Source organism: Corvus moneduloides, chromosome 12 (genome assembly GCF_009650955.1).
Source record: "Corvus moneduloides isolate bCorMon1 chromosome 12, bCorMon1.pri, whole genome shotgun sequence".
Taxonomy (NCBI): Eukaryota; Metazoa; Chordata; class Aves; order Passeriformes; family Corvidae; genus Corvus; species Corvus moneduloides.
In genome coordinates this window covers 9,559,056-9,571,998 of record NC_045487.1, presented here as the reverse complement: position 1 = coordinate 9,571,998, position 12,943 = coordinate 9,559,056, and the positions used below count along the sequence as shown (strand labels likewise).

At 45.2% G+C, this 12,943-nt stretch overlaps 1 protein-coding gene across 2 annotated transcripts in view; it reads right to left on the bottom strand.

The window, feature by feature from the left end:
- Nucleotides 1-3,892, bottom strand: part of SLC12A4 (solute carrier family 12 member 4) — a 46,667-nt gene extending 42,775 nt beyond the window's left edge. Inside the window, exon 1 of one of the 2 annotated variants that reach the window (XM_032121754.1) lies at nt 3,630-3,892. In XM_032121754.1, coding sequence (XP_031977645.1) covers nt 3,630-3,771 — 142 coding nt within the window. In that variant the 5' untranslated portion in view covers nt 3,772-3,892. The remainder of the gene's footprint in view (nt 1-3,629) is intronic. The other variant, XM_032121755.1, reaches the window with a different exon arrangement.
- Between the last annotated feature and the right edge of the window lie 9,051 nt (nt 3,893-12,943).

Sequence of the window (12,943 nt, the reverse complement as noted above, 5' to 3'; positions counted from 1 at the left end):
TCAAGTCTAGTTAGAGAACTCTGGGCTTGGAGAAAGCCATGTGATAACTGGAACATAAGCAGAGCAATTCCTTGGCAAAAACCAAGGGTGGCAGCTGACCAAAGCTGGTTAGTGACACCAAGCTGATTAGTGTCTCATTTCCACAAACAAAAGTCAAGGGAAGATAAATAACTTCCCACAGGACACATGACATTGCCACACTTTGGTTAACTTGGTGCACTGTGCAGCTGAGATTCCTAGTAAAGCAAAGTGTATTTGGTTTTTCAAACACTATTCAGACCCCACTGTCCCTCTCTTTGCCCTGTGTACCCAACCTAACATGCTGGCTTTATTTCAAAGACGGAGGGGATGCCAAATTCACATTTCTCATCCCTGACGATCCATAAAGAAGGGCTCACGTGTTTATCATAGGATCACAGGATAATTCTTCGTACTTCTTTTTCTAAATGAAAGATGTCAAAGTCTATTACAAGCAGCGGCAGTCAGTGGAACCTACTTAGAAATAAAAGGCTGATTTTATTCATAAGCAAGCACTGGAACTACCTGACAAGGCTAAATTATTGCACACTGGCAAATGTCTTCTTATGGAAATGGTTGACAAGAAATTCTGTTGGAGAACGGCTTCACAACTGTAGAGTTTAGATGACACCCCATCACTTGATGCCCTAAAAAAAGCAAAATTTAGGAAAAAAACCTTCAAAAACAGAGATATGACAAATAAAGGCAGGGGTAGAAAGATCAAACCAAAAAAAGAATCTGTCAGAATCATAAGCAACAGCCTAAGATATTGTGCAAGGACTACTGGACAACACAGCCACTACTTTGCAGACTGTTACAGAGCAGCTATAAACAGTTACAGGGCCATGACCACACTCTGGAAGGGCCATGAGTCACCTCAAGCCATCCAACCAAACTCAGCAATCCAAGTAAGTCTTGAAATCAGGTTCTGAATAGCAAGCTGTCAAAATAAAATCTTCTCAGCAGAAGGTTCACCAGAACAACTACAACCAGTTTCTCACACTGACTGTGGTGGAGCTACTTGATGGCCCGGAAAGCCTGGACCAAGGGCACTGCTTAGGCAGCTCTGTGTGCATGCATGCAGGGCCAGGATCAACTGCGTGCACTTTGATAAGGCCACAGCACTTGAACTCTGCACTCAAGTCAAACAGTTTATCTTATCTTGAATCAGGGGCATCACCAACACCAACAAATCCCTCCATGAGCCCCGTAATCAGCTGCTACAGAAGGCTCTGCAGGGTCACTCTCTTGCCTCCAGTCTGCAGACTTCAGCCAGTGCTGAAGAGCTCTGAGATACTGACTTCAACGGCAGCTTCCACCTCTGCTGTGTCATATCATCAACTCTCCCCTGTAGAGAGGCCAGGGTAACGGCACAGGATGTAGAAACCAGCACCAAAACTGAAACGAATAATACAAGAGAGTTCAGATTCCCCTCTACAGAGCTACAAACCCAAGAAACCTAGGTCAAGACAGAAAAGGCTAGTGGGGAAGAACATGCTTGTCAGTACAGGTAGGCAAGACATATCTTTATAGGCACACCCTGAGGATATGAAACAATACTTAATTACTGTGAAAGTAAATTAAAAAATAGAAGGCAGTTAGAGTTCAAACAGAAACAGAACTAGCTACCATATATTAGTAGAGAAGTTACTAGATATTTATCAGCTTTAAAATAAAGAGACTCAGCTAACTTCCACCAGCATGGCTGAGCACTGGAGTTGGGACAGCAGCACATTAGAGACCACAGCTTGCCAGTGACTGATGGACTGTGACAGGGAGACGAGTGGGTATCCTGAAGTGTGTTGGTTGCACACATCCTACAGGCAGTCTCATACGCAAGAAAGAGGTGGTTTGAGTAGACCCTCCTTTATCCACCATGGCAGCAGCTTCCACAAGCCACGCTTACCAACCCATGGCCAAAGCTAGCTACTGGAAAAAGCATCCCACGAGGTCTCCACCTCAATCTGCCGAGATGGGAAAAAACACCTGTTACTTTCATACACACATGGACTATATGGTCCATGTAAAACATAGACCTGAGAGTAAAACAGACCTATTTTACAAAACAAATTAAAGGCCCTGCATAGCCCTTAGGGCTAGTGCCTCAAATTGTCAGTGGTAATAGGCAGCTTGGGAAAAGTACCTACCTTTCATCATCCTAAAATACCCACAGTAGGCATGGAAAGAACGGGCATTAGGGCTATGTAAGTTACTTGATATTCGAAATCTAAATTTTCCTTGAAAATGATACAAAGAAAGAAAAGAAAGAAACTCTCAATGCACACATACTGGAGATTGAAACACATATTCTCAGAGAAAGGAGCAAGGTAACAAGGCAGGAACTGAACTTTGATTCTTATGACAGTTGAGTCTCACCCAGCAAAATAACCCTGTTGCCTTCCTTAAGCACAGACCTGAGCAGTGCAGGCTCCCTTCAGGGATTACTGTACATTCAATAACATTTGCAGTCTGAAAAGTTTGACCGCACAGGCAAGGAAGAACAGGTCAGGTGTTTACTGCTTTTTCTTTTGTTGCCTAGAGTCATGCATGATTCACAGAGGGTAAGTCAGATCCACCAGATGAGCCTATGGGAAGATCCTCTTCCTAAAGGTTACAGAAAGCTAAACATAACCAAGACAGAAAAAAAAGAACAGATTGCACAAAGAGCTAAAACAACCTTGTACCAGAACTACACTACTGCCCAAATCTAAGTGTTCTTCACATTCCCACTAGAAACACTCACTGTATTTAAAGTGATTTATATCTAAAACTCACAGCAAAACACCAAGACAGGCTGAGCACTGATATTAGCTGCCTAGTTAAAGAATGTACTTCTCACCACCCAAAATCCCCTCCTACTTACGTGATCATCTTCTGTAACTGGAATAAATTAACCCCTAACAAAAAGCAGCTCTGCCTGGCAGAAGCAGTTGTGAGAGCCACACAGCCACAAAGCACTTGCTGTAGTATTCAAGGGCCCGGTTTGCGGGAGAGACCTTGCTGGGCAGCCGCGTTTTTAAGATGATATAAACAAGTAGAGCAGCCACCGTTAAATTCGGCTAATTTAAGTGAATTCTCTATCACCCGTTTATTTTGGCAGTGGAGCACTGAAAACATCTGAGCCTATCTCCACGTACTCTTATCACTTCGGGAGACGGCAGCCTGTGGGAGCACCGATAAGAGCTGTACCCCGGGCCAGCCCCGCTCCCCGCTGCACCCCGGGCTATCACCAAGCGGCTGGGGGGTGGAGGGAACCCCGGGCCGGCTCCTGTGCGCTCCGGGGAACCCCGCGTCCAGGGCATCCCCGGGGCAGCCGGGCGCGCTGCGCTCCCCCGCTCGGCCCGGCCCGGCGGGCTGACATCGGCGGCAGCGCTGCCCCGGCGCGCCGGGCTCCCGCGTCCCGGCCCTGGCAACAGCGGAGCCGCCGCTCGCCCGGCGCACCCGGGGGGCTCCTCCTCCGGGCGCGGCGCCCCGAGTCGCCCCGGCAGCCGCCGCCGGCGCCCCCGCCTTTGTCTCTGCCGCGGCCGGCGGCAGCGGGGCGGGGAGCCGGGCTCGCCCGAGCCCCCGGAGCGTGGGCACCGCCGCCCCCCGCCCTGGCCGTGCCCGCTCACCGTCGGAGCTGACGGTGTCGTAGGAGTCGCCGGGGGCGGGCGCCGCGGCCGGCTCCCGGTAGTCCACCCAGCTGAGCCCTTCTACGCTGTCGTACTCGGCGCGGGGCTTGTCCTCCACCGGCACCACGGTGAAGTGCGGCATGGCTGGCGGGGCGGAGAGGGCTCCCCGCGGCACCGCGGTGAGGCAGGCGGGACGCGGCGCGGAGCCGGCGGCGCATTCCTGCCCCGTGCGGTCACTTCCTCTCAGGAAACCGCGCTCCTCAACTCCACCCATTCCAGTGCGAGCGCCGGGGCGGTGCGGATCCCGCCGCCCCCGGGGCCGCCGGGCGAAGACCGGGCGCGGGGGCGGGGGTCGCTCCGCCGGGCGGCCGCGCTCAGCAGCGGGGGCGCGGAGGAGGGGCCGGAGGCGGCGAGGCAGCGAGGGGAAGGGGGAGCCTTCCTCCCCCATTCATCGTGACAGGAGCCGGGCCCGGGGGCGGTGGGAGCGGGGCGGGGCGGGGCGGGCGCCCTCCGCCCGCCGCCCTCCCTTGCGGGCGCTGCCGGGCCGCCTCGGGGAGGAAATATCCACTCCGCCGTGCCCCGGGCTCGGCATCCCCGCCGCCATTTGCTAGGCAGGAGCGATGCGCGGAGAGCGGCGGCGGGGATGGGGGGGCGAGCCGCGGGGATGGGGCCGGATGGTCCCGAAAAGCCCGGGGGGGGGGATGGGGTGGTGTGGGGCAAGCATCAGCAAGTGAGCCGCGGGCAGGGGGCCCGGGAGCCCCGCCGGGCCGGGGCAGCGAGAGCGCCAGTCAGGCATGTAACGGCTCCAGTCCCAGCCCGGCGTGGGCCGGCGGAACAGGCGGAAGGCGCAGTGGCACCCGAGAGCCGGCTGTGGGCCGGGTGCCGGTACCGGGCGATCCGCAGCTGTTCCTGCTTCCTGCGCCGTCAGTGCCGTGGTTTCCCTTGTGCTCGCTCTCGGCTCCGGCGGCACGAAACCCTCAGCGGGGACGTGGCAAGCGGAGCAAGCCCAGGGGAAACGGGGAACATGGCAGCGAGGGAGGCGTGGGGGGAGCGCGGGGCACGGCGCTGCCTGGGAAGATTTGCATGCGGGTCGGGGCCGAGGATATTTGTAGCTGTATGCAAAGCAGCCAGTTGCTAAGGCAGCAGACGGATGGGCTGTGGCCCTCCCACTCAGACTGGGGCCGCGGAGCCGGGGGACACCATTGTTCGGTCCCACTCCCGGAGGCAGAGCGGTGACATCCCCTCCATAAAGCTCGGGGCACGCCAGTTGCCCAGCCTCTTGTCCCTGAGGGAGCAAAATTCGATTTTGCCTTCACGTTTGGAAAAGCTGGCGCCAGTGATGGGTATCTTGGCCTTCATTTCGTGTATGGTAGCCTTCACATGGGAGTTTAAACGTGAATTAGTAGTTGATAATGTTGTTTATTGTCTGTGTTTGAAAGGTAGCCTTGACAGTAGAAGGATCTCTTTTTAATGTGTTGTGTAATCATCAGAAAAAAACTCAAGAAAACAGTTTGTGTGTTTTACTATGGACTGTCAATTCAAACTGGTACTGTAGATTTCTGTAGACTTACATATTCCTTAATCAAGAAATCGGTGTACAGCGACAAGACATTCCAGCACGGATGTAAGTTTTGTCTTTTGGATCACACATGAGTCTCCAGGAGGATACAAAGTTTAGAGAGAGGAAGAGGCTAAGGCTTGGCCTTGCTTGTGCTCAGAACCACCTTACCCCCAGCTTTCTGAGTATGTCCTGTCTTTTTGACAAAGCAACCCGCAAGTCACTGGGAGAAAGAAAAATTTGTAATGAGCTGGAGAGAGACAAACAGGAGGGAGAATGCTTTGTCCACAAGAACTGACTAATAAATCTACTTTTAATTAGTTGGGGTTTGAAATAAACATGAAGGATCCATGCTGTGGGGCGACTGCTGCCAAGGGGGTGCAGGTCTCTCAGTTCACTTAGCACAAAGCTGCTGGTAGACCACCTCTGGGGAAAGTCAGAGCAATTACACCTCTTGGTATTGATCAGACAGGTGGAAAGACTTCTAAGACTCCTATGCTTTCATATAACCTACATTTTACTTTTGTCTCTTTGCTCTGTTGAGGGAAACAACAAGCATCTTCATGTGGCCATGTGTATCTCTGTAAACAGCCTTATCAGTTTTGGAGGAGTTTGAAAAAAAACCCACCAGAATTTCCTCTTGAAAACTCCCAATTTCTTGAAGACCTAGGGTGAGATTTTTTTCCAGTAACCCTAAAATGAGCATGTTTGTAAATGCAGTCCCCAGAGATCTATGAGGCTTTACTTGCTATTTCTCTGGGCAAGCAGTAATTTTTTCCCCCAGAGGAAAGTAGAACAATGGGCCCAAAAGTAGCATTTGCTGTTTTACCCTCTATGAATTACGTTTTGTTCGTGTTCATGGAAGGGATGACCTAACAAGCTACACCCCACCAAGAAAACGGAAAAGTAATTGATAGGGGGAAAATAATTTTATATAGAAAAGGGGCAAGATGCTAATTCACCATTAAGCATGTCTGTTCATGTTCAGTCTTATTCCCTGTTTTCCACTTTATAAAGCTTTTGAGTGAAAATGTCTGGTCTAAGGAAGCTGGTGTAGAAAAAGGAGACAGGGACTGTAAGAAGTAAGTCTCCAAAGTTAATGTTTTTGGAGTCATGCATATTCAGGAAGAAGTATTAAACAGGATGCTTCCTTCTCATTTCACTATTGAAAGCAGATGTGGCAATGAGACACCATTCTTTAGGTACCAAAAATGCATCTATGCCATCACAAAACATTTTAGTATCATAAAATCAGTGATACTGAAATTGTAACCCATGAGCAGAAAAAGTTTAAAAAAAACCGAGGCTCATGGACATATACCAGCACCTCCCTTCTCTGGAATGGAAACTATATCCAAATATGTTAGGGGAGAATTGAGCCTTAGGAAACCATTCAAGTCTATTGAAGCAAAAATATTTCTTTTGTCTAGGGACAAGGGTTCTTTACTGACTTGCCGAAAGGCCATATTTAAAGCTAAGAAGTTATCTACCCATGTCAACTTTGTTTAGCATCTGGTTTGTAAGAGAACACATTTTCAACCTAACTTTTTTTTTTCTGAGGATAGTAAGTGACTGTTACTCTGAATGGTATGAGTGGCCATCATAAGCTCAAAAGTTGTCTGATAAGAATGTGATGCTGGGATGAAACTGGATGATCTCCAATACTACACTACAGTATTTACCTGAAACAACATTGCTATCTTCTCATTAAATAAAAGATGAAAATTACCTTTACAAAGCTAAATAGAATTTGGGATTATGGTTTCATATGGATACAGACTGGTCAGCGAAAACAAAAAGCAGAGACAATAATTTTAATTTCCTCTTTTTCATCTCATCTTTCTACACACCCCATTCCAATATAAACAGAGAAAAACTGCACTTCTAAGAAAAAGCCTGGTGGTTTCACAGCAAAAACAATGAGTCCAGCTCAGCAGAATCTTATTAGATTATTAGAAAGCTTATTAGAAGAAAAAAGGTCTTTATTTTCAGTACTCTAGTGTAGATTTACAGCATCAGTGAAATCAGCAGCCTAAAGATCAGCAGATCCATCATCTCCCCTCTGATACACAACCAGGAACTGCTTTTAAGTTGTTATTAACTACGAGTCATATAATCAAAGACACAGTTCAATTCTTAATTAGGAAGCCACATGATATTTGTGAACTACTTTAAGTAGGTGAAGCTTCCAGCTGAAAGGTCAGTACACTTCCACAGTAGATAACTGTTGTTCAACTCAGAGAAAAGACTGTATGAGAAACTCTTGAGTCCTCCAGAGGAGTGGTTTGGTAACTGCTGTAGAGCCTGATATAAATCCTCAGGCAAGTGAGGTCAAGTTTTCCTTGAACAGTTTTTATTGCAGGTGACACCTCTGAAGCATTAAAAAGAGGAGCTTGGCTTTTACAGCCCAGCATGAGACAGTGACTGCACACATCCTCAGCTGTTAGACAGGCTTGGCTCACGTGTGCAGGGAGTTTCCTGCATTTCCTGGCAGACAGTGCTCAGAGGTTCCCCTGTGGTGCTCACACAGCCATCCTAGGAGAAAGGGAGCAGAGAATTACTATCAGTGTTAGTTATCACTTACAAGGGTTCAGCCCTCACGAGGGATGTGGTGCACACATTGGTAGGCTCTGGTACACAAGCTCTGGAGTATTGCTGACTTTCAGACTTGCCAAGTGTGATGTTAACCTCAATCAAACAGCAAAAAGCATCACCATTTCAGTTCCTTCTCAAAGCAAGTGATTTCCTGTTTGTTTAAGGATAGAAAGACACAGCATCTGAAACTGTGTTTGAGGACAACTTTTATGTTCCTTTCTTCCTGAATTTCATGGAGAGATGTCTAATTTTAAATATTTAAATATTAAGTATTTTTTTCTAACTAGGAGAATCAAGGCCAAACAAAAAGTATCATCTGTAGAAATAAGTCATAACATTGCAATTCAGATAATTTTTTTAAATTCATCTCTAAAATTATGTTGCCCCTAACATTATTTTGGTGTGCTCTATAATAACATCATCCCTCAAAAGCTTAGTAGAAAGTTTAAATTAATTTTCTGTAAATGAAGCTTTGAAATATCTCATTGGTGGCGTAACCTGCCCAGTTATTGCTGTCATTGTTGACAATGTTTATGTCCCCAGGCAGAATATGTGTCCTGCTCAGAGGTGTATGCACAGGATGCCCTGCCCTAGCAGCCTGAGGGATAACATCCATTACTCTGTTTTTCCAAAATACATAAAACTTCTTGAGTGAAATACCTGTATTCTGGTATTTTACATAATCATATTGCATTTCTGTTAATACAGCAGTATAATGATTCCTCTTTGTCAGTGGGACAATCCATGAAATTATGCTTTAAAACCATGGAAAATTTCTAAACCATATGACATGAAAAGTATTTATGAAATATCCAGGATCATACAGTTAGTAGCAGGATAGTGACCCAGAAAAGAATACATAGAGGAGAGGTTTGCAGATTTATAGGCAGCACAGATCTAACAGTATAATAATCTCTGTGAAACTGAAAACAGCTCAGTTAGCTGCCATACGATTAAGAAAAAAGCCCTGGTATCTGGAAGTATTAAATGCTTACAAGTTTCAAAGCCAACCCTTTATTTACAAAGCATAGAGATATTTAAATCTGTGTAACGAGAAAGGCTGGGATGCACACAGCAGGGAAACCGTAACTGTTATTTATTGGTTTGAAAGATTTTTCCCACTAGAGTGGGACCTGGGTGACAAATAGCCAAGAGCTGAGCATCAGAAATAAAACAACAAAACAAAATTTGCCACTGCCAAGCTATAGTTTCCCTGGACATCAGGCTTGGCAGGAATTCTGCAAGTTCATGGCCAGCATTTCACCATAGTGAACTTTGGTTTTCAGCACATTCCTGCTTCTCCACGTGCGAGGATCACACCAGCCTTGTGGACAAAGCAGGCCGGAACTGGCAACCTGGCTGTGAAGGTTTCTCACTCACAAACATCAGGATCCAGTCCCCGTGACAAGGACAGGCAGTGGCTGGAAGAGATCAGCATGTACAGCATGTACCTCCATGTAACAAATGCTTGTAGGAGATGCAATGTGCAATCCTCCACAGGCCGTTTCCAGGAGAAAAGTAAGGCAAGGAAAGGCCACGTTATAGCAGGACAGGAGCTCTTCTGCTAAAGACAACTGAAAATTTTGCTATTCTGCTAGAAAACATATCACAGCTTAAACATTAAAAGACCACAAGAGGACACTGTGGTGCCACTTACCTTCAAAATTTATTTACTTTAAGGGACTTCTGCTTCACTTGTAAAATTACTTATAACTGTATTTGATACACGGAATATCCATTTCTACAAAGATACCTTCATCTCATCTTTAGAAATTGAAAAGTTACTTAGTCCTTGAGATACCTTTTTTTCCCTACTCACCCAGGTTCTGTACATTCAAATAAGAGAACTGTATTAAGGTTTTCTACAATAAACTTGTTAAATATGGCAGTAATTTTTAGTGCAGAATTAGGGTGCTGGAAAAATACTACTCAGTGTTTTGGTGTGGTCTTTCCTTTTATCCTTTTTTAAAGGGATCAATTTTCAGATCAGTGTCATCTTTAGCATGGGTAGATTTGTCATAGTCTATTTCATTTTTAATAAAGGGCTCAGAGAAGAAACTGAGCACAGGCCTAGACAAGATCTTTGAGATGTTGAGTTTAGCTACAGGAGGAAACTCAGGAAGATTAATCCAAATGGACTTTTCAAAGCTCTATTAAACTTTTTTCAAATGTTTGTATTCTAGACTAAAGGGACCTTATTTTGAGTTGTCTGATGAAACTTGTATTAGCTTCAGTTTTAATCTCACTTAGTTTGATCTTTATTTTGTTTCTCAGCAACAACCGTCAGGGGAACTGGAATTCTTGTTTCCTGGGCTTTATGCTTTCCTTTCATTGCAGAATTGACAAAAGAAATGTTTTATGAAAACCATAGATAGAAGATAGACCAGGTGCTGAGAAAGGACTTCAGAAGAAAATACCCATTATACAGAGGAAAGAATCACCTTAATGGAGTTTTTAAAAAAGTCTGGGTAGAAGCAACAGCGAAAGAGCAAAATTAAGTGCCCTCTAATTTGAGTTCTGATTGTTGAGGCCAGAGCCTTGATTAGAAGCAGCAACATTTCTCTGTTGTAAGATAAATGCTGAACTTTGTTTACTTAGCTTGGGTTTTTTTTCCCCTCCACTATTTGTTGTCTCATGACAGAAACAACTGAACCAAGTCCAATACCTCTCTCAGGTCACAGTTTTTGGAAAGAGGGGTTGGTTTTTTCTTTTGCTTTGCCAAAAAAAAAAAAAAAGAAAAGTCATAATGAAGTTATAAATAAACATGAAGGTTAGTGAAAGCTTTTCCATTTCTCTGGTTTCAGAAGATTAAAAAAAGATAATTACAATAGCAGCAAATAACCATTCCTATGTCAAGTTGTTCTATGTAGACGTAAGGCTTGTAGGTAAGATACCAAGACAAAAATCAAGACCAGATTAAAAAAAAAGAAAGAAAGAAAAAAAGAAAAATATAATACTTGAAACACTGAATCAAGCCTTCCAGAACAGTCAGAGTAGGTTTATCCAGGATCACAGTCTGTCCTGAAAACAGTTCAGCAGATCAACTAAAATACTGCTCTGGATCTGCAAATTAAAGCCAACAAATCTTAAGAAGAAATGAAAGCCACTATTACTGGGAAGAATCTTTTGGTTATTTAATTCTTTTGTAGTTTAAACATGTTACATTTTCAGAATTTGAAGGAATTTGATCATTTCCATATGTATAAATCCAGAGAAGAACAAACAGAACTGCTGCTTTCAATAGCAAGTGGAAGAAATCCAAGTTGCTGCAGTCTCACTCTGCTTTTTCACTCCTGCCCTCCCCTAACACTGAGCATGGTTAACGCAATCACTGACGTGATCAGCAGGAAACTCATCTCTTGAAGGAGGAAAACAGTCTTCTGTAAGACCAGCTTCCTGAACCAGCTTACACAAACACCAGTGCTGTCTCAAGGGACAGGGGAGGCGACATGCAGCCGAGGGACAGAGCAGTGCAGCAGCCCCAGCTGACCCTGTCACGAACTGCTCTGGCACTGCTTCTCACTCCGGGACAGGAGGAGGATGCAATACCTGGCTTTGCAAAGTTGATTCTGTGGTGCAGATGCCCACTGAACCTTAGGTGTAAAATCAAACCAAGTGAATAAATTTAGATTCATGTAGGTGGTTAGACTTAATGCACAATGTTTGCTGACCTTAAAACAGAGAAATATGATGGCATGTTGCTTGGGCAACTCAATGACATGCAAGAAGGAATGTAGATGTTAAGCACAGCTGAGTATTTTATATTCAATGTAAAACCTGCAAGAGTCCTTCCATGGCCCAAACAAGTCACCTGCTGGGTGGAAGTTGGATACAGGAACTGAACTACTCAGATTTTAGGTGACAGAACTGTTGTGCATGTCAGACCAGCAGAAGACTTTGGAGATTTGGTTTCTAGCATCATCTCTTCCCCAGATGAGACAACTTAGAACTGAGTTATTTATTTCTGTGGCTGCTACAGTCCATTAGTCTGGAAAAGGAGAGTACTGGGGAAAGGGCCCTGGCATCAACCTTTTATAATCAAATCAATAGTCTGCATCAATATTTATCCCTATAGTTCTTGGCTGTTCATATCACACATGTAAAAGCATGAGCTTTTGGTTGTTTAAGATGCCTTCAACTCTGGGTCTTTTGAAAATCGGCCTAAGGTAGTTCATAGTACATAGATTTTGAGATTTACAGAAACAGTAATATTTTCAGAATTCACGTTAGCACAACTCGTTATTTAGAAGACGTAAGTCATGACTTGCATTCTTTCATTTGGCAGCCAACAAAGCTTATTACAAAGTTTGTATCTCAATTGTAACTGGTACTTCAGTGATACCAGCAGCCATAACAGAATCTGTCAGCTGAATGCATTCGAATTACCAATGCAAATGGCTGTTATTAATTGGGGCAGGGCAAAGGCATTCAATTGCAGCATGAATCATCCTCCCACTGGGAGGCAAAAAACAGAGTGTGATCATTTTATGCTTGAGTGGTTACAAATGCAGTGTTGTGAATACTACAAGTTGCTGTCAGGGCTGGAGACACTAGCACCAGAGTGAAGCATCACTAGTTTTTCTGAGAGCAGTCATAGCTGTATCTTACATGATTTTACTTTTGAAATTAATTTCTAATACGTTTCTTCTATCATGTTTCAAGTTGCGTGGTTTTGATCATTTAAGAAAAATAAATTAGCTGCATCTATTAAATAAGCTAGATAATATGGATAACCACTGCACAAGATTCCATCTGTTGATTTTGCCTTCTGATTTTGTTTCACACAAGCAGCTTATTTGAAGCATTCTAAATTAACATTGTAACTGGTAATGGAAAAGGGACTTCTAGATCATGACACACCTGTGAGAAGTGCTGTGAGGCAGAGGTTATCCTAACTCTGGTGCAGGCAGCCCATCTGGTTGCCCATATGCCTTGTTCTCCAAGCCTTGACAGCTTGACCAGGGGTTTGCTGCAGGTAACACTGTCATCATGGACTCACTGCAGTGACTGATCCCTTCCCATGGGCTTGCTTGGACAGGTTTAGCACTATCTGAGTTTGGATGAGGCTGCCTGCCTACGTCCAGGATGCTCTAGGATTAAACCTGCTTGAATTTCTCCTGCCTGCCATTGAAGAGGCAACCCTTCCCTCTGATACTGACCT